Source organism: Myotis myotis, unplaced genomic scaffold, assembly GCF_014108235.1.
Source record: "Myotis myotis isolate mMyoMyo1 unplaced genomic scaffold, mMyoMyo1.p scaffold_m19_p_17, whole genome shotgun sequence".
Taxonomy (NCBI): Eukaryota; Metazoa; Chordata; class Mammalia; order Chiroptera; family Vespertilionidae; genus Myotis; species Myotis myotis.
The window spans coordinates 18,207,985-18,230,356 of NW_023416321.1; the positions used below are offsets into that span (position 1 = coordinate 18,207,985).

At 39.5% G+C, this 22,372-nt stretch overlaps 1 protein-coding gene across 12 annotated transcripts in view; it reads right to left on the reverse strand.

Moving 5' to 3' along the window:
- Positions 1-7,298: 7,298 nt before the first annotated feature.
- CEP95 (centrosomal protein 95) overlaps positions 7,299-22,372 on the reverse strand; it is a 36,467-nt gene continuing 21,393 nt past the window's right edge. For all 12 annotated transcript variants that reach the window (XM_036339942.1, XM_036339941.1, XM_036339953.1 and 9 more), the window contains 12 exons: positions 21,231-21,343; positions 20,916-21,048; positions 19,920-20,070; positions 15,991-16,130; positions 14,286-14,372; positions 13,109-13,238; positions 11,890-12,059; positions 11,705-11,779; positions 10,459-10,611; positions 8,286-8,432; positions 7,928-7,999; positions 7,299-7,639 (listed from right to left, as the gene is read on the reverse strand). In XM_036339942.1, the coding sequence (XP_036195835.1) occupies positions 7,463-7,639; positions 7,928-7,999; positions 8,286-8,432; positions 10,459-10,611; positions 11,705-11,779; positions 11,890-12,059; positions 13,109-13,238; positions 14,286-14,372; positions 15,991-16,130; positions 19,920-20,070; positions 20,916-21,048; positions 21,231-21,343 (1,548 nt within the window). In that variant the 3' untranslated portion in view covers positions 7,299-7,462. The remainder of the gene's footprint in view (positions 7,640-7,927; positions 8,000-8,285; positions 8,433-10,458; positions 10,612-11,704; positions 11,780-11,889; positions 12,060-13,108; positions 13,239-14,285; positions 14,373-15,990; positions 16,131-19,919; positions 20,071-20,915; positions 21,049-21,230; positions 21,344-22,372) is intronic.

Below are 22,372 nucleotides of genomic sequence, written 5' to 3' on the forward strand. Positions count from 1 at the left end.
TTGGCTAAAAGAATCATTGTCTTTAAAAAAGTAAGCCATTTACACGTTTAATTACATTTTTCTATAGCAAAGCATTATATTTTAAAAGCATTATATGTTTCAATCTAGCCTAGGTGAGTCTTTTTTATATTTTTTCAAGTACAAATTACCTGGAATGCAGCTATATAATTTTGGTTGTCAAATTCCTAATGCAACCATTTAGTCTAAACTTAGTAGCTTATTTGCTACATAAGATGCTTTCAGGGGCTCCCTATTTTTAAGAGACTTTAAAAACAAATCCTAATTTTTTATCTTGAATCAATATGACCAGGTGTTTTGGATTTTACTTTTCACCTTAAATGGAAATCCTGCATTTTTATAGCTTCTCAGATCATGTGGATGGGATAGGATTTTAACTCTTTTGCTGGGTCAACTTAACTTTAATAGATATACTATTTCTTGTAAACCAAAGTCTCCTCTGACCAGTACACCTAGTTTATATTATATTTTAATTATGGTGTAAGTTTCTATCAAGCAAATCATCCTAAATCTTTATTCAGCTGCTCATGATATTTTAATCAGCTAAAGTTATGAAAAGAAAACAATTTGCTCTAAAGATTATTTAGCAAACTTAAAACATCCTGCTTTTATTTAACAAAATGCAGTGGGGCTGGTGCGGCTGGGGATGTGATTACTAAAGAAACAGTGATTCTAACTCTATAGTATAAATTACTTTAAACCGAAGAGTGAATTTTGGAAGTAAGGGAATCCCAGTTCCCTTGGTGTTGAAGATCAGCATCTGATTTTGAAATATCCAGATTTAGCTTTCAGGGTGAGGCATGTCGCATGATCCAGAAGGCAACCAAAATTCTGGAGTGAGGGACTGGAAAAATCTGAAATCATGGGCAGGTTTTTTTAAATTCAGCCATTAGAAATCTGAACTATTCTTTTTTCAATATATTGATGTGAAACCAACAATAGCAAATTTTGATGATATAGCTTTGTTTAAATTTTGTGGCTTATCAAATGAATAGGCCCGTGTGTTCTTTCATGGGATGGATTGGTTTTCAGTCTGTTCATAGAGCGAAGGGGTTCCTCAGAGGTGCCTCAGAATAGTGGTTTGTGAGAAGAGGGACAGAGTGAGGGAGAGGAAAGGACTAGTTGGTATTCAGCAGGGCTTCTAACTCCCCACCCCCTTTACTCAGAGCATCTCCAGATTTTCTCTCTCATATATTGGAATTCCAAGTAAGCTTTCACAGGGGTAGGGGGAGGATAAAAGAAATAGAAACCTGCTTTTTAAAAAAAGTTGAAAACTACTTGTGTAGTTTCTAAAAATTTAAATTCATTGTATTCAGCCAAATTTGACTGCTACATGCAAACCTAGTCATAATCTTAACTGTGCTTTTGCTGACCTTTTTCTTCCCACTTTGTGCTTTCCCTCTGCATTCTTAGCAACGGAAGAACATCTTGAAAGGTACAGAAAAGGTTTGTATGTTATTTGATAATCAGTCGCAGGTCCATCTCTCTCATATTACAGCACTAGTGCAGTGTCATTGTGCCTACTCTTAGAATCTTTCGGTAAAAATTAAGTACATGAACATTTTAGAGAAATCATAGCTGATGGAGGCAGTGCTAATGAAATGCTACTGTCATAAAGTACAATATCAAGCAGGCAAATACCATCGCTTTCTCAGTGCCTTTTAAAATTTTATAAAAATGACTTAATAGAGCTTTAAATAAATAAATTACCCTAATAGTCTGTGGTATCACCAATGTAATTTATAAAAACATGATTTAGATTTCATTTTCAAAAGTATGTTACCTAATTATTTCCAAATAGGTGCTAAGCAAACAAAACCCTCCAATGTGTCCTTGAACCTTAGACTTGCACCTCATGTTTAATGTGAATATTTATTTCCACATGTCCCTCTTAACTGGGGTTTTTCCTAATCCTCTAGTGTTATTTCAGATATGTGCTGTTGTGTATCCGTGCATTGCCTTTCCATCATGAATTCTTAATTATGAACAGTGGTTACTTTGTAGAGCTCATATGCAGTACAGAGGTGAGTTTTATTTCAGAGGGTCTTATTTCTTGGTGTAAAGAGTTTTTAAATAGTGCTGTGTATAATGTACATCTTGTTTTGCACATAGTTTGTTGCCCTGAATGAGTTTTATTTTTATCGTCATTTTTTTCTTGTATTTACAATCCAGAGCACAAGTTTCCTTTCTTTTAAATACAATGTAATTTGCTTTATTTTACAACACTAAGTCCGCTTTGAACTTCTGGTGCATTGAGCTGATTGCATTGATGGGAGTTAGAGGTTGTCCAGCCATCTTTTCATTGACAGAGCAGCCTCCGCTTCTGTTTGTAAGCTGCAGCACCACACATGGGTGCCGTTTGTGGTGTTTAACCTTCTTCTGTTAGGGTGATGATTGTACCAAATGCTGAGTTGTTTTGTTTCTCGATGTAATTAGTTCACTTAATGTAATATTCTTCCTTCTCCCAAACTGACTTTAAAAACAAAGTTTTATCATTTTCATTGTATTTATTACAGAGTGTTTTAGCTTTGATATTCTTTGTATTTTCACTCAGTTGTTACATGAGCTTTATCAATAACATCTGTATAAATGGTTTTTAAAAATTAACTATGTATGTGCCCATGCCGAAGTTGAGCAATAAAATGAATGCTGTTTGCACTGTCACAGCATCAAAGTTTTTAAAGAAGATTGAGTTTATAATGAATTGTTTTGAAAAAACTTGATTGGCTCTATGAAAGGTGACAGCACGTGAACCATAAAGTGAGAAGTTTAGGAAGTTTCACACACCTTCCTTAGTTGACGCCTCTGTCACTTTGGAGAGCTGGAGCTTCAGAGCGCTCAGGACCTCCTTTCCAGGTAAAGCAGGGAAGGTGCCAATGGCATTTCTGCTGCCGTGGCCAATGGATTGGTCAGTAGTGGCTGTTGGGGGCAGGGTCATGTAGAGATGGATTTCTGAGGCCAATACAAGCTTATTGGGGAAGTGTTCCAGTCCAGCACCAATGTGCCAGGGCTCTGGAGGGCAGAGCTACAGTAGGGGCTTCACTTCCTACCCTGGTGTTGATCAGTAGAATCCTCAGAATGAAAAGCAGCCATGACTTTAAGGGTAATTATTCACAACTCTACATGGTAGTGGATGAAAGTCCAGCTTAAATATATGGGTGAGAAAAAGAATGGAGCTGATGCTTTTTCATCCACAATGTAGTCTGTGTTGTCTCTCCACAGTAAAGGTCTGTCTGGGAAATACCGTGAAGTAGCAGCAGTATAATATTAAAGTTCCAAGAGTGGGCGTGCTGTCCATTTTTATCCTTTTGAAATTTATTTTTTGCTTTGTCTCATATTACCACGTTTACTGTTTATTATCTAAAATTTGTAAAATTCATCCTAACAAACTGGCTCAGTGGATAGAGCATTGGCCTGAGGAATGAAGGGTCCCAGGCTCGATTCTGGTTAAAAGCATATGCTCGGGTTTGGGCTTGATCTCCTTTCCTCTCTGAAAGCAATAAAACACACGCACACACATACACACGCACACACACACACACACACACACACACACACACACGTGTGTGTGTATATATATAAAATTTTAGTACATTAAGGAATTTAGTAGTATTATCTATACTAGAGACCTGGTGCATGAATTCGTGCATGGGTGGGGTCCCTTTGCCTGGCTGGCGTTCAGAGCTGATAGAGGCCATCTTGCCCAGTCCCCATGGGGGCTGGCCGGCCGGGGGGAGGGACCGTGAGAGGTTGGCTGGCTGCAGCAGGTTGGCTGTGGGAGTGCACTGACCACCAGGGGGCAGCTCCTGCGTTGAGCGTCTGCCCCCTGGTGGTCAGTGCACATCATAGCGACCCGTCAACCAGTTGAAGGGTCTCTATGACACACACAGCGGGAGTGCCGCTCAGCTGACTGACGGGCACCAGACGCAGGGTTCACGGCTGGCTGCCGCAGCCTGGAAACAGCAGCGGAGCTGCAGCGAGCCTACCAAACGGCAGCGGCAGCAGGTGCAGCGGGGCCAGGATGAGCAGGAGTGGCAGGCAGGAGCGGCAGGCGGCGTTGGACTGCTGGTTTCGGCCCGATCCCTGCAAGTCACGCTGAGGGACCACACCAGTGCACAAATCCGTGCATTAGGCTTCTTAGTCAGCTATAGATTACCCAAAAGTTTGATTTGACTAATATGTGATGTTTTTCTGTGTGGTGACCTGAAAGGTTTGTCCTTTCATTATAATGAAGGTTAACCTTGGCACCCACTGGATTTATTTGTCCTAAATACTTATAGTAGGAAATACACAACAGAACAAGAGCCTACTGACAGGATAGTTAATTATACAGAAAAAGGGTTACATTCCTACATTAATATTCTTAGCTAAATAGACAAAGCAGATTTTAAAGTTACATTGTATTAAAAGGTATTTGCCCTAAATGTGACTTGTTCTTCGTTCATTCAGCAGATAACTACTATGCTACTACTATGTGTCAAGCTCTGTACTAGCTTAGGATGGTTGTTAGAAGCTGAAGTTCAAACTTAGGTACTCACAACTCAGTTTGTGTACAGCAAAGAAGTCCAACATGATGAGAGCACAGGATTAAATACCTTTCTTCAGCAAGGCCTCGAGTCCCAGGCTTGGTATTAAAACAACTGTTTTTGTTCTCCTACCTCCTGCCCTCATGATACTTCAGATCCTAGAGACACTGGTCTCCAGGACAGGTAGCTCCTTCCTTGTGTTCATGTTCATCATACAGTTGGCTGCATTTCCAAGGTAATGTGCTCAACTCTTGAATAGCATACCTCTTATGAATGTTTGTGTTGGGGTTTATCTAGGTTATCAATTAGTCTCTAATATGAGCTGTAAACCCTACTTCTGTCTTCCTTATGGTGAGTGTTTTATAAGTAAAAGAAGTGGAGAGGCAAATGCAGCAGCCCATGGGGTAGGCAAGGGACCCTTCCAAGATGTTTTTCCTGCCTAAAGTGTTCATGAAGTTGTCTCACTTTCAGCCCCGGAATTGGGAGTGAAGATGGAGAGCACATCAGATTCAACCTTTCAGACCACTCACTCCCTCAAAGACAATGCTGGCATGGCCAGGTGGTGGAGAACCATCGAGACCAAAAAGGTATTTCTTTTAATTGAAGTGTAATTGACATATATTAGTGTCAGGTGTACAACATAATGTTTTGTATATATTCTGAAATGATCATCACAATAAGTCTAGTTAACACCCATCACCATACGTAGTTGCAAATTTTTTTGGGTGTGAAGGGAACTTTTATGCCATACAGTATTGTTAACAATGGTCTCCATTCTGTACATCACATCTCATAACTGGAAGTTTGGACCTTTTGATCTCTTTCACTAACCTCCCCAGCCCCTTCTGGCAACCATCAATCTGTTATTTGTATCTATGAGCTCAGTTTTTTTGTTTTCCACATATATGTGAGATCATATGGTATTTGTCTTCTCTGACTTACTTCATTTAGCATAATGCCCTCAAGGTCCACCTTGTTATCATAAATGGCAAAATTTCCTTTTTTCAAGGCTGCATAATATTCCATTGTATACATATACACCAGTTCTTCATTCATCTGCTGATGGACACTTGTTCCCATCTTGACTATTGTAAGTAATACTGCAGGGAACATGGGTGGGGTGTGTAGATATCTTTTCCAGTTAGTGTTTGTTTTCTTTAGATAAATACCCAGAGTGGAATTGCTAGGCAGTTCTATTTTGACTATTTTGAGGAACTTAATGTTTTCCATCCATTTACATTCCCACTAGTAGTGCACAGGGCTCCTTTTTCTCGATGCCCTCAACATTTATTTCTTATCTTTTTGGTAGCAGCCATTCTAATAATTGTGAGGTGATATCTCCTTGTGGCTTTGATTTGCATTTCCCAGATGAGTAGTGATGTTGAGCATCTTTTCATATACCTTTGGTCATCTTTATGTCTTCTTTGGAAAAATGTTAAGTTCCTCTGCCCATTTTTTAATAGGATTGATTTTTTGCTATTGAGTTGCATGAGTTCTCTATTATTTTGGATAGTAACCCCTTATCAGATATCTGATTTGCAAAATAACATTCTCTATTCCATAGGTGCCTTTTCATTTTGTTGGGTTTCCTTTGTTTTGCAGAAGCTGTTTAGTTTGATATAGTTCCACTTTTTCATTATGTTTTTGCATCAAATCCAAAAAATCGTTGTCAAGGAGTTTACCGCCTATGTTTTCTTTTAGTTTTATGTTCAAGTCTTTAACCCGCTTTGAGTTAATTTTTGTGTATAGTGTAAGCTCTGCTGGTCCAGTGTCCTTCTTTCCCATTTTGCTATCCAGTTTGCCCAACATTTAAAGACTCTGTCCTTTCCCCATATTCTGGCTCACTTGTTATAAATTAATCGACCATATATGTGCGGGCTGTTCTGTTCCACTGACCATTGTTCATATGCTCATCACCTTATTTTTATTGATTTCAGAGGGGGAGAGATAGAAACATCAATGAGAAGAGAGAATCATTGATCGTCTGCCTCCTGCATGCCCCCTAGTGGGGAATCGAGCTCACAACCCCAGCATGTGCCTTGACTGGAATCAAACCCAGGACCCTATAGTCTGCAGGCCAACGCTCTATCTACTGAGCCAAACCAGCTAGGGCGCCATGCTACTTTCTACATGCCCTAATGGGAATCTCTCTTCTCCCTTCCACTCCTTTCCTTGTGTCCTCTGCCATTCCATGGCTTTGATCAGGAAAAGTCCCCACATCCTCAACTGCTCTGAAGCCTTCCTCCAGTTCTTGGCCTTCATTAAAGCCCTCTTCTCCATGAAAGACATCACCACAACTGGGTTCTTTTTTCTCATGTCCCCCACACTAGAGTTGGTGTACTCTGCTTGCTTCAAGTCCATTATGCCTCTTTCCTACCTGCCATCACTGATTTGCTTTTGAGACACACACCAGTTGGCCTTCCGCCTTGGCCTCTCCTCATGCTATCCTCTACCAACTGCTAGAAACCATATGCATAAATTCTCATCTTTTAGCCACCATGTGAAAAAGAATTGAACCTGTCTTTAAGGTTTACTCCTATGTCCCATTTCTGATGACAAGCTCACACTTCTCTTTTTTGAATTGGAGAGTTTTTTGGTCCTCAAGCACTTTTTTTCCCCCCTTTCTATTTTTGTTGACCCACAGTAGGCTTCAGGAGCTGGCTGCTTAATCAAGGCTTGTTGATTGCTTTAGTACAAATGACTAATGAAGAATGTGTGCCTTTAAGGTTTTAGGTCATAAATTCAAGAGCAATATATTTTAAGAAAACTATTTTTATTTAAAACATTACTTCATTAAAAGTATTGGAATGAATATGTAGACAAGACATTTAGAATGATTCTTTTGGTTTAGTTTACTTACTCAATTCTAAGTCTGCCCTGGTCAAGTCTTCCAGACTTGGCCACTTATGGAAGTAGCCTCAGGGGAAGGGCCTTTTACTGTACTGAAAGGAAGCCAGGTGAAGCCGAGATTTGAAGCGCTCAGCTTCTAATTCCCGGAAGAAAGCATCTTCGTCGTTCTGCGTGATCATGTACTGCAGTTGTTGAATTTCCTTCTCCATCTTAGATCTCAGCTCCCTCTTCACCTTATATAATGTCTAAAAGAGAATTCATGTCATCCTGCTATTCAGAACATATAGCCAGGCCACCCTCGTCTATCTATTTTTATTCCCTCTCCAACTTCCACCTGATCAAACTCCTGCAATAATTTTAATAATTTAATATACAGAGGCCTTAGTAGGTAAAGTTAAAATCACAGGATAAATGTTTTGGACCATAGATGAACCTTCTTACTAGTATTCTCTCTGTTCCCCTTAAGGTGTAATATAATTTTTTTTTACTTCTTAAAAGTGTAAATAAATGATTTCTATCCTGTTAATCATTACCTGGGTCTGGGATTTTTCTCTGGCTTTGAGTTCTTGATGTTCCTGTGATATGGCTTCTGCCAGCAATGAAAACTGTTTACAGGGAAGGAAAAAAAAATCAAATACTTTATTTGTAGTCTAAATATAACAGTTCTATATTTTTATTTTAATAGAAATAGGGCAATATAGAACCTGTACTTTAGTTAAGCACTAGCTTATTTAATCTTAAATTTCAATCTTGAAAATGGGTTAGTCTAACCTGTACAGGCACAAGTTCTGAATTAATACGTAGAGTTACTGTTTAGCAGACTGAGCAGACTTTTGACAGGGTGGTCAGTACTAAGCACATGAGAATGTAAGCAGGCAGCAGTAAGCCCACCTGGTCTTTATAGTAGTTCTCCATCGAGTACAGTTCATTCTGGTGCTGTTTCTTTTGTTCATCTCGCTTTTCTTTGGCATAGCTTCTTAAGTCTCGTAATCTTTGCTTTTGAATTTGTAAGCCTTCTTCAAACAGTTTCTTAAATATCTGTCAGTTATTTAATCAGAAAAATTAAGTTATGCTGAACTTTTCATGGAGGAATATAATCATTTTACCCAAATAGAGGTATATACTCATTGTATTTCACACAGGTTTTTAAAAAAATATATTTTTATTGATTTCAGAGAGGAAGAGGAGGTAGAGAGAGAGAGAAACATAAATGATGAGAGAGAATCATGGATTGGCTGCCTCTTGCACACCTCCCACTGGGGATCAAGCCCTCAACTGAGATGTGCCCCTACCCAGAATCAAACCCGGGACCCTTCAGCCCACAGGCCGACGCTCTATCCACTGAGCCAAACCAGCTAAGGCACAAATATTTTTTTAAGTAACAGATTTATTGAGACAATTCACATACCATAAAGTTCACCTTCTGAAGATGTATAATTCAGTAAGGTTTTTTTATTATATTCATAGTTGTGCAACCATTAATTTCAGAACATTTTCGTCACTACAAAAAGAAAACCTACTCCCCATTCTGCCCTCCCCAGGCAACCACTAATCTACTTTCTATGTCTACAGATTTGCCTATTTTGGGCATTTCATATAAATGGAATCATATACTATGTGACCTTTTGTATCTGGCTTCTTTCACTTAGCATGTCTTCAGGGTTCATCTAGATCATAGCATGTATCAATGTGTTACTCCTTTTTATTGCCAAAGTTTATTCTACTGTATGAATATCATATTCTGTTTAACCACTCATCAGCTGATAGCATTTAGGTTATTTCCTTTTTTTGGCTACTATAAATAGTGCTTCTGCAAACACTTGTATATAAGTTATCTTTGTGGATACCTAGGAGTGAAATTGCTGAGTGATATGGTATGTCTATGTTAACCTTTTGAGGAACCCCCAGCCTGTTCCAAAGTCATTGTACCATTTTATAGCCCCACCAGCACTGCATGAGGGTTCCAAGTTCACATCCTTGCCAACACTTGTCTTTTTTATTTCAGCCATCTTAGTGGGTGTGCTGGTATGTCAGTGTGGTTTTTATTTATATTTCTGTTTTGACTAATGATGTTTCAGCATCTTTTCCTGGAGCCCAAAGATTCTTTATTGCTTTCAGAAAAGATATCTAAAGCAGCCATGTATATAGGGCACGAACTCCAAAGCAGAAACAAATGTTGCATCTACACTTGTGAATAACTGAGGGTGATGTTGATTAGCACATAACAGGCCACAGGAAAACAAACTGTTCAACAGATTTGAATATGCCCACTTTTCCTCCATTGATTAAAGAATTCTTGATCAAGAACTGGTTCTTGCCGAAACCGGTTTGGCTCAGTGGATAGAGCGTCGGCCTGCAGACTGAAAGGTCCCAGGTTCGATTCCGGTCAAGGGCATGTACCTGGGTTGCGGGCACATCCCCAGTAGGAGATGTGCAGGAGGCAGCTGATCGATGTTTCTCTCTCATCGATGTTTCTAACTCTCTGTCTCTCTCCCTTCCTCTCTGTAAAAAATCAATAAAAATATATTTAAAAAAAAAAAAAAAAAAAAAAAAAACTGGTTCTTAGAGCCATGTATGCATTAGCCAGCCATATTACCTTACTCAAGTCACTTAACCTCTCAAAGCCTTAATAGTATCTTCTAGAGCATTTTAGCTTGATTTGGATGAGACAGCAAATACTTTGTGGAAACATCTCAAAGCATATCTGCCCTATGTCTTTTCCTGATTTTATGTGCAAACCTAGGTCATCTAATCACATCTTAAGTTCCTGTCTTTGATAACATGCCCCCAAACCCCTAAAGCCGTTTTATGGGAGAAGTACCTGTGTGCACAAGGTCAAAGGGAATTTGGATGAGGGCAGTGGAGACTGAGAAGAGACTGGGATGTACTATTGGGGTAATAATATGAGGTATGGTCAAGTCTGAACTCTCACAGCCAGCATTTTAGGACTTGTATTTGAACGTTGGATTCAAACTGGGACAAGAGTTACAAAGAAAGACGGTGGTCCTGAAAGGTAACAGACAAAATTCACCTTAACAGGGTTAGCTAGAAAAGCCATACTTACCATTTCTTCTCGGGTCCTCATTCTCATCATTTTTGCACGCAACTGAACTCGATAATCATCATAATATTTTCGGGCTCGAACAATCTGCTGTCGACTTTCTTTTATTTTTGATTGGGTCAACTTCTGCCTATGAATGCAGTCCTTGAAGTCTTGCTGGGAAAGGGAGGGAAAGGGAAAGAGAAGTAAGGATAAGAGGAATACAGACTCCAGCATTCTCATCTGTCCCTCTCCGCACCACAGTGTCTTCCAGCAGGCAGCCGGGTATGGAGGACCAGTGGCCTACTGCCTGAGCACAGAGTGTGAAAGACTCAGCCCCAGACGTCTTCTAGCCTTTGGTGGTTCATCACCTCAGTCCTGAGAACCGCCTCAATGAGCCCCCTCCGCTGCAGAGAGGAGCAGAGACCTGGTGGAGCTGAGGATCCCATCTTCCCATTCCACACCCACATGCCAGCTTAGGAGCAGAAAAATGGCTCTCTTTCAAGCAAAATTTGAGTCACCAAGAGTATTTACATCAATACTAAGGAAATTAGGCAGTATCTTCTTACGAAGTAGTGAGGATGAAATGAGGTCATGTACATAAACCCTTTAACTAGGTGTTCAGGTATCTGCTTCCTTTCCCTCATATCAAAGTATACATGCAGTTCCTAAGATGGCTTCCCCTTCTTTTGAAATGTCTGGGATTATGGTTCTCATTGCTTATCTCTACATTCAGCCAGTGGTTTTTAAATCTTTCTCTGGCATATTGTCTCTGACCTCTGTCCTTTCCCTTCATTATACTCAACAGAGGATGATGTGCTGTGTACGATTCTCTATCCAAATTATAATGGAGGCTGATAAACTACCTCATCTCTATCTAGGACCTGAGAAGATGGGAGTAGACTAAAGAACTAGTTACAACGACGTGGTACCTCTAAGGGGCCATGAAGGTAGGGACAGACCTGGGTTAAAATCTCCACCTTGCTCCTTACTGATTATGGTGGGATCCAGGGCAAGTTAACATCTCAAAGCCTTGGGCTTTTCATTTCATAGAAAATGTGTCCATCTTGTTACAATAAAGACTAAATGAAACTATATTAGAAAGCACCTAGCAACTTCCCCACTATTCAGTTTTGGTTCAAGCCCCAGATGCTTCCACAGGCAAGTGTTCAAGGTAACAATCTGTGGGGCTACTGCCCAGCTGGTACAAATAAAAGTAATTAATATAAGTTATAAATTCAAAGTTATACCCAACTTGCTCTTGACATACCAATCTCTTGTCATGTTCATATTCTTTCTTGACAAGTGCAGTAAGCAGGTCATGCCTTCTTAAGGCTTCTTCTATCTTTAAGTGAAACCAAAGGGAAGGAGGTTAATAATTCTGTTCACTAAATTTTCAGGGATAAGCTCTTTCCCTTTTTGGTTATATTCCTACACTTAAAATTGACAGCTTACTTCATCCTGGAGTTTCTTCTTTGATCGATCTTCTCTATATGCATCTTTTTTGAGCTGTTCAACCTGTGCAATTTGCTGTTTCCACATTTTGCTTAGTGTTTGGCCAGAAACATGGAGAAATGGAAACTGCTCAAGCATCAGGGGCAGGAGACTGTGTTCATTTACTTTCACTGCAAGGTAAAAAGAAAACAAAACGGCTCAATCTGAGAGACTTGCTGACAGCTTTTAATAAGAACTCTCATCCCACCTTCCTGATAGATCAGTGGTTCTCAACCTTCTGGCCCTTTAAATACAGTTCATGTTGTGACCCAACTATAAAATTATTTTCGTTGCTACTTCATAACTGTAATGTTGCTACTGTTATGAATCGTCATGTAATTATCTGATATGCAGGATGGTCTTAGGCGACTCCTGTGAAAGGGTCGTTTGACCGCCAAAAGGGGTCGCGACCCACAGGTTGAGAACCGCTGTGATAGATCAAAGCTTACCTAAACGATGTGGTTCTGATCCTGAAAAGAACAATTCTAAAAGTATGTTATTACTTTTGCATCCCTTCTTTGATCAGAGTAAGCCAACTACTAGTACAAATGAAAATAAGCTCAACAGATCTGATTGATGACAAGCTGGTCTTGTGAAGTCCATCCTAACTGCTCAGCTGACTCGGCTGCCTTGGGTGGATGCTCTGTGTGTGGTCACACAGACTCCTCAGCCCTACTGGGAGGCAAAGAGTGTGTCTGATGGGATGTAGTTAGGCCAGCCGTCTTTGAAACCGCACCTTGGCATTTCATATGACCTCATTTTCCTTGTAACAGAACTCTAGCACTCACTGGCAGCAACTGTCAATATAACAGGAGCTGGACAGGCCATCTGCTTGCTTTGGCGCATCCCTCTGATTCTACCAACTTCCCAGAAACAAAGAAAAGGCAGCCAGGATGAATGAGCAGAATAAAGCTAAAGCCAGAGCAGCAGGTAGTGAGTGGCCCTAGTATTCCTTAGAGTGGCTTATATCCTGGCACCAAAGATATTATTGAAGAGTTTTAAATAAATGCCTTATTGAAGAGTTTTATCTCTTTACAGAAATCTAGCGCATGGCAGTGATAAAAGAGGAAACTTTCTCCAACTAACTTGTGGATGTCAGTTTCAGTGCGTGTCCTTGAGATGTAGCACACACTTTTAAAGGATGCCAGTGTTCCACAAAGTACAATTTTGTGGTTCTTACTTGGAACTACTTTATTTGCTTTTGGCAAGCCACCTCTTGGACTTGGAGTTATGGTGTTTCTAGAGTAAATCTTCCAGGGTTGACTGTGTTTTGGAGTTCTTTTATGACCAGCTTCTCTGTATATTTTTTCCTTAAAAGCAGATACAAAACAGAATAGAAATAAGACAGAAGTCTAATAACTTGTTAATACATCATCTTAAATATTACATATTGACAAAAATAGCTAACTAATCTTGAGCCAAACCATTTTACTTTAGATTTCTAAAATCTGCTTAGTATTTATCTACTCTAAGTATAAAGAATCTTTTGACTTCCAGCATCCTCTGGAATTTGAAAAAGGATTGAATTTTTTTTAAAATTTCAGTCGCCATATTCCCACACACTAAATACAACCAATAATGTTTTGATGTACTTGTTTCTTTTTAAATCTACATGGAAAAAGTTATCAAAGTTCCCAATGTTTAGTTGTAACCATATTGTATTTTATATCCTGTTTTATTTATTGAACATTTTAGCATAAGCATTTTTTCCATGCTTTCAGTTTCTATAACCATCCTTTTGAAAGGCAATGGAAACTGATGCTTTGGGTTTCTTCCCACCAGGTGTATAACAACTGAGATTTCCTGTCTTTTCTTACATCCCTTTAACTTGTCAGCCTAGACCCGTGGTCGGCAAACTGTGGCTCACAAGCCACAAGCGGCTCTTTGGCCCCTTGAGTGTGGCTCTTCCTAAGCCTTAGGAGTACCCTAATAAAGTTAATAACAATGTACCTACCTATATAGTTTAAGTTTAAAAAATTTGGCTCTCAAAAGAAATTTCAATCGTTGTACTGTTGATATTTGGCTCTGTTGACTAATGAGTTTGCCGACCACTGGCCTAGACTATCTATTAGACCTTTGGTGAACTGCTAAGCAATAGGACCCCTTAAAAACTGAGGGAAGTTTTAGGCAGGAAGGAAAAATGCTCGTGTTCTCTGGTACCATGTCTTGCTACATTCAGCAACTTGGATACCCTATAAATAAGAGAAAAATCCCACATATGAAATGAAATCCTGCCTTTTTCTAAGTAGAAGAGCTAATGCCCTGCTGGTTCTTTTTTCATATTAAAAAGTTCATTTCTCTGTACTTTCCACTGATCTGATCAAATGGCATTTATTACAGTAGAGACTTTTACCCACTGTTTCCTCCTCATTTGTTTCTGGAGGTCCAATATTCTCTTGAACTTTATTTCTTCTTAGTTCCCTTTCAAATGCCTCAGTTAGTGCCTACACAGGAAAAGGCCATATGACATTTAGTTATAAAAAGACATACAAATGAAAATGAAGGAAGAAAATTCATCTAAGATCCTGCCATTGTATTTACTTCTTTAAAAAGTTCTTTTCATGATCTATATCACAAATATACATTATTTAATAGACATGTACTTGAGACATAAAATGAAATTCTACGTAATGTATTTTTTTGTTCTAATAGTTCTTGAAATTATTTTGATACTCCCTTGAGTGGAATTAACATGTTGAATTGAAGTTACATGCTATTGTAACTCATCTATATATCTTATCTATATAAAAGCCTAAGCCAGCAGTCGCCATCGGTGGTCCATGAGGTCCGAAAGGTTGGCGACCACTGGCCTAAATGACCGTTACCACTGGATGGTAGGTATGATGCGCACTGACCACCAGGGGGTAGACGCTCAATGCAGGAGCTGCCCCCGGTGGTCAGTGCCAATCTCCCCCGGCTGGCTGGCCCCCATTGGGACTGAGCAAGATAGCCCCGATCGTCGGCCAGGCTGAGGGACCCCACTGTGCACGAATTTGTGCACTGGGCCTCTAGTATGAATTATAAAATAGTAGAGGCCCGGTGCACGAAATACATGCATGGATTTGGTCCCTAGGCCTGGCCAGCGATCAAAGCATGAGCGTCTGGCGTGGAAGGGCAGGTCTCAGCTGACCTCTGGGTCCTGGGCAAAACCTGGGCCCCCGGGCCTCCATGTGCCCTTCTCTGCCTTAGTTACAGCACCCAAGTCCCCATGGGGTGGGCAGCACACTCTCTCCCAGCTGGCCTTGCAGACTGGCTCCTGCGCAAACCCACGAGGAGCCCGATGGGCCCCTGCGGTCCTGGTGGCTATGGCCCAGCTCACCCAAAAGAGGCCATGCGGGTGTGAGGTGTGAGAGTGAGAGTGAGCTCGGTGAACATCCGCAATCTTACTGCACCTCTGTCCCCGTCACCCCTGCCCACAGGTAGCCTGCGAGAGGTCGCGGTGGGTCGCCAACTCCCACCATTTTCCACGCTGTCCCCTGGTGGTCAATGCACATCATAGCGAACGGTCAAACTCCCGGTAGAATGACCGCCCGAGGGGACAATTTGCATATTAGGCTTTCATTATATAGGAAACTATAGAAAACAACTTAAGCGTTCTAAATTTATATTACATTTCAAAATCCCTACTCCATAGCAGAAAGTCTTCCTTGGTAATCATACATTCTCCTTGTTGAATCCTAACCACCTCCTCTCATTTTTGTCTTGGTTACTTTCATCCTATTTGTACCTCAAATGGCCTGTCACATTTAATCTACCTCAAATTCCGTTAATCTCTAAAGGTCTCTCTGAAACTATCAATCCTTACTGACCTACTCTTTCTTAATTTCCTTCAGTACTGGTCTATATCTGACAAGGTTAGACTTCTTAAAATTTTGTGAGTACAAGTTTTATGCTCCCTAATGAGGGACATAAAAGCCATGTCACATAATTTCCTATCATCTACTTAGCTCAAGAATATTAAATGCATTTTAGCCTTTAATCAACAGCATGTTCACTGTAGCATCTGGCTGAGGGTAAATGGTACTGCCTGCTGTCCAATGGTAGTCAAGAGATGGAATATACCTTAGCTTGGAATCGGCGGATATCTGTTTCTTTTGGCTTTCTCTGCTTTTTTCTTTCCATATGGAACTGTTTGTTTTTGTTAACTGGAGATGGAGAGAGCGAATGAGATCTGTAGGGTGGCTTTCTAGGTGTGGAAAGTCCTACAACACAGAAGAGACATATACCATTAGTTCCTGACAACCAGAAATGTTAAATTGGAGACCAAATAGTTGATTTTCACCAAATCCAAAGGGAGTGGCTGTGACTGCTAAGTGTACTCTAAATGGACTCTCTCCTATGACTAATTTGTATTTGTATCTTTAGTCCTACCAAATAAACAGACAACTGCACATAAATGTGCACTGTCTCAAAGTACTTAGGTTCTATACTCAACTTGGGGTTGAACATGGAGCAAAATGTGGGATGCCAGCTGTACACAAAAGCCGATAAAGCGCTCTTAGTGGTAGAGGAAGAAAGAAAATGTTTAGCCATCTGAGTTATGTCTGCTATCCTTTTACTTACCCAAATCTTATCCTTATAAAGCAGTGCACTTTTCAGCAAAAGTTAACATATTTTAGCTTTTTCTAAGCAGTCCTGGTATTTCCTACTTAGCCATCTAGCCATCCTAATTCCACACTACCTACGATCTAACAAATCACTTCTCTTCACAAACCGTTTTATATTCCATTGTTTATAGCTGTGCTTGGACATCTAACAGTTGTGAAGAGGGGGACTCTGTGCCTTTTTGGAAAAGGATCTCTTGGAATAATTCAATATAGTTCTAAGGTCAAGGAAATTAATTTAATATATTTCTAAATAAAATTTCCCAGAGAAATCAAACTTTCCTGAGCTTTTATTTTTCCTTTCACTCTTATTTCAAATCTTCTTAATTCATTTCGAATTCTGAGATATTAAGAAAAATTGAATTGCACAATCTATTTAAAATGATACTTTTAGGACATTTTACTACAGCCATAATGTAGTCTCCTTTAGAAACTGAACATCTAGCTAAAATAATATTTTAGCTTATAATGTTCTGAAAACTGACTACCATATGGATGTGTATAGTAAGAGAACATGTAGGTTACTGGGTTAGGGTTCTAGAGATTACCTGAGCCAAGTGTAAAGGAAGAGATACAATAATCACGAGAAGGAAAAAATATTCTTGGAGTAAAAAAAAACCACACACACCAAAAAACAACTGAAAATGTTCAGGAAGTTTTAGATGAGAAGTACTGTTTCTAGAGAAAAAAGGATGGCCAAAGTAGATAAAAGGGAATGGAAAATATGCAGAATTCTAGTTGGTGGAAGACAAGATAATTACTTGAATTTGAACAAACAGTAGGAAGTATCTGCAAAAATGTGGCAAACTAGAAACTGTCATGCAATGCTGAGATGAATATAAACTGGTACAATCACTTTGGAGGGAAATCTGGTAATGGTGCAAAAGTGTAAACCCCATGATCCAGTAATTCTAATAGATGTAGATCCTAGAGAAACTTGTTAAGGTTGTTCACAGCAGAACTGTTTGTAGTTATGGAAACAATCCACATGTCCTACAATAGGGGAAATGGTGAGAAATATATACACAAACCCAAATGGGATAAATTGTATGACCTTAGTTACATAATAGTTAAAATGAATTAACTGAATGTATAAGTATCAACATTGATTTCCAAAACAATGTTAACCAAAAAGGCAAGTTTCCAAATAATATATACAGTATCTATATAAACTGTTTTAAAAAAATAAAACAATAACATATTTAGACAGGTAACACAGGCTATTAAAGTATAAACACAGGGTTAAAAGGGTTCCTGTTGAAGATGGCAGTATAGGAGTGACGTCAGCATCATTGTGGAGTAGGAAGACCCCTATGTATCTACCCTTAAATTTACAACTAATCAGACATCTATAACCCAACAAAGGTACTGTTTAACACTACCATGCCTGAGAGATCCACACATTTGGTACATCTGAAGGTGGGTGTATTAGATAGAATGTATAGGGGAGGAAGAGGAGGGGTAAGGACAAGGATGATGCCTGCAGATGCAGTTCCCTGCTGCTGTGGCTCGCTAGACCCATGGCTCCAGCTAACACAACAGTGGTGGCAGTGGTGTAGTAGGGGTGCCGCCCACACATTACAGCTTGGCAGAGGGTAAGAGGGCCAGAAGCAGTGTCTGTACCTGAGAATCTGCTCCCTCCCCCGACTGCAGTGGGCCGTGTAGCAGCAGTGGAGACATGTCTACAGCCTCTTGGCTACAGCACAATGGTGCCAAGCAGCCACAGGGAACCAGGTAGCGGTGTAGCAGGCTCGAAAACCCAGCCTATCCCCTCATGTCACATCTCCCCACCATGATGGCGATGTCTGGAGATCCAGGTGACTAAGACACAGCAGGGACACACACATAGTCACCCAGGTGGAGACTCCTACAACCACACAACCCCACAAACCACAACCCCAGAGGGTGCAAAGTAGCACACCTAAGAGAAAACAAAAACTTGTGCTATAGCACCACCTACTGTGGGGGAAAAAGAAAGATCTAATTATCAACCTGCTGAATTGTTAAAATCAAGACTGTACCTAAATAAAGGTGTTCACTACTTCAAATATGCCAGCAGAGGAATAACCCATCAAATACCATGAATAACCAAGGTCACAGGTAGCAGAAAGAAAATGGCAATTCTCCAGAAACCACAAAGTGATGGAACATTGTCATTTAAATGAGAGAGTTCAAGACAGTGTGGGTGCTGAGGACTTGGGGCCACAGTGCTGGGGGCTGGTTTGTTTGCTACTTTCACACATGTAGTAATGTAAAAGATATCTATATCTCCACGTGAAAAGTAGTAGTATTACAACAGCCAAGACATGCAAACAACCTAAGTGTCCACTGACAGATAAATGGATGAGGAATGCATATAAATGCAATGCAATGCAATATTATTCAACCATAAAAAAGGAAATCCTGCCATTGTGGCAACATAGATGGGCATTGAGGGCATTATGCTGAATGAAATATGTCAGACAAAAAAGATAAATGCTGTATTTTCTCACTCGTATGTATAATCTAAAAAAACCCCACTCAGATACGGAGAACAGATTTGCAGGTGACAAAGGTGGGGGTTAGGAGTGGGCGAAATGTGTGGAGGTGGACAAAAGGTACAAACTTCCTGTTATAAGTTCTGCGGATGTAATGTTCTTCATGGAGACTTTAGTTAAAAATACTGTATTGCATATTTGAAAGTTGCTAAGAGATTAGATCTTAAAGGTTATATGTTAACTAAACTTGTGGAAATCATTTTGCAGTATATACACATATCAAATCATCAAGATGTACATCTTAAATTAATACAATGATATATGTCAATTATATCTCAATAAAACTGGAAAGAAAAAATAAAAACAGGAATAAGAAAAAAATATGCCAATTTTGAGAGTGGTTTCTTTGAGCTTCGGGAAGGAAAAAGAATTGACTGTGGGAAGGACAGATAAGGTATTTCAATTCTTACTTCAATGCAGAGGTGTAAAGTATAACTATTAACATCTGCTACTTCTAGATGGTGAAGATACAGGTATTTGATATTATTTTTTATCCTTTTTATATTTATGAACTATTTAAAACAAGAAAGCCAGTCATGCCGAAACCGGTTTGGCTCAGTGGCTAGAGCGTCGGCCTGCGGACTGAGAGGTCCCAGGTTCGATTCCGGTCAAGGGCATGTACCTGGGTTGCGGGCACATCCCCAGTAGGAGATGTGCAGGAGGCAGCTGATCGATGTTTCTCTCCCATCGATGTTTCTAACTCTCTATCTCTCTCCCTTTCTCTCTGTAAAAAATCAATAAAATATATTTAAAAAAAAAAAAAAAGAAAGAAAGCCAGTCATTATAAACCCATAGAAGTGCCTATGTGGTTCCCTAGCCTGTCCTCATCCTGCCCCTCTGGGATAGGTACCTGGCTTTCGCTTCTTTGGCCCGCACTCCATGACGCCGTCACTGTGCTGGGACAGTGTCTCAAAATTTCCACTCTTCACCTCTTCATTTCCAGTATCTTCTTTGTGGTGAGTCTTTTCTTTAATTCGATCACCCAGGGCACTTTTTAACATCTACCAATGAAATTCAACAGCTTTTCATTGATTTTTAGCAGAAAGTAAGTTGGAAGGACAGGACAAACGCAACCTTTAGAAAGCTTCCCCTGATAATCAGGCACTAATAACAAGTTTTCAGATGTTTATGCATGTTTAATTTCTAAAGAGTGTATACCAGTGCTTTGGACTATTCAGTTTCAATAAACTTTAGAGTAATTCAATAAGGATTTAATACATTTATTCAATGATACCCCCAAACTATTATATTGTATTTTGTGAGAATCAGAGATCCATATAATTTTATTGACAAAAGGAAACTATATTACAGATGTATCAAAAGATAAATGATTTAGCTCAGCCAGTGTGGCTCAGTGGTTGAGTGTGGAGCTATGAACCAGGTCATGCACGGTTCAATTCCTGGTCAGGGCACATGCCCAGGTTGTGGGCTGGATCCCCGTTTGGGGCGGGGAGGGGGGGGGCGGGGTGTGCAGGAGGCAGCCAATCAATGGTTCTCTCTCATCACTGATGTTTCTCTCTCTTTCCCTCTCCCTTCCTCTCTGACATCAATACAAATGTATTTAAAAACAAAGAAGATAAATGATTTCATGTAATTACTTATGTTAAGTGATTCGTTTTCATCAGAATTCAATAAAAATTTGGGTAAATCTGTACCAAATTTGGTTATATCATGAAAGGCTAGATTGTTTTTCATCCTATGTTCTGTCTTATTTAAGAACATTTTCACAGCAACTAAAACACAAGTAGCTTTCCAGCTTTTTAGCTTAGCTTTCACTTTCAATTATAAAATGACTTAAATGCTCACCAACTATGGCAATATCAATATAGATAAAAACAAGACTTGCCCAATCTAGTTCAGAGAGCCGTTGAGAGAGTTTCTCTGATACTGCATGTAATTCTTGTCCTGTTAACCTATCTTCTGGCTTCTGAGAGAAAGGTGAATCCCAGGATGATGAGACTGCAGCTTTGTTTTCATATCTGTAATAAAAATGACCATGGATATTTAGGTAGCCAAGTGTACATTACTTAGTTTAAAATAATTGTAATATGTGCTTTAACAAATATTTCATACCGGTCTTCACAGCTAAATTTGGAGAGTATAGCCCTAACTTCAAATCCCTTTACCAGATTGTAAACAATGAAGCCTGTAGTAATGTCACCTTTTTCCTTTAGGAAGCTTCCTTGTCCTAGGGCTTTGGACTTGAGTTGGACATGTTTCCTGTTTGTTATCTTCAGGCAATTTGGAAGTTAAGAAAACTCTATTATCTGGTTCCTATTAAAAACAAAAGAGAGTTGATTTGAAAAGCTATAAAGAAGACACACAAAAATAACATTTTGAGTGTGGGGGAAGGGGAGGATCTATTTCACAAAACTAGGTCCCTTTATTCTCCATGTTTTGCTTTTTTAAAAAAATTGAGAATTTGTCAAATACTCTATGGATCCTCAATACTAAAAGAATGGAGCAATGTCTGTAAACTTGTACTCAGAGAAAAAGTGTGGCTCAGGGTGCCATTCAACTATAAAGGCAGGTGAGGTATTTGCAAATATGAAAATTCAGGGATTATGGCTAAACCTGAACAATGAAAAATGATCAAATCACAAGTGGGAAGTATTAAAGTCATTATCTTTCATATCAAGAAGTCAATATAAATTGTCCAAAATTGAAACAGTTAAAGACAAAACCTCTTAAAATATGAATGTAAATTCCTAGTATTTTAACAAGTTATTTCTTAACCTCAGAGGGAATCTTGTGGAAAATATTTCTTGCGGTAAAGGAATATTTGATATTTAACAATGTCTTTAGTTTCACTTCAGTATCTTTTTCTTCTATTGAAGTTAAATTTAGTATTTTTTAGTAAATAACTATAATATTTTTATTTTAAAAACTTTTCTTTTTTAATGTATTTTATTGATTTTTTACAGAGAGGAAAGGAGAGGGATAGTTAGAAACATCGATGAGAGAGAAACATCGATCAGCTGCCTCCTGCACACTCCCTACTGGGGATGTGTCTGCAACCAAGGTACATGCCCTTGACTAGAATCGAACCTGGGACCCCTGAGAGCCTTGGCTCTATCCACTGAGCCAAACCAGTTAGGGCTAAAAAACTTTTTAATTGAAGTTTAAGTGTCCTGCTCAACTGCCACTCAGGTCAAGAAATGGAGTATTACCAGCAACTCATAAGTCCTTTCACCACCACCCCCAAGCCTCTTCCAAATGCAATCATTGTCCTATGATTCCTTTTTTCTCTCTTTTCTTTCATCCACCCTCCTCTCTGAATAGATACATAGAATGTTTAAAATG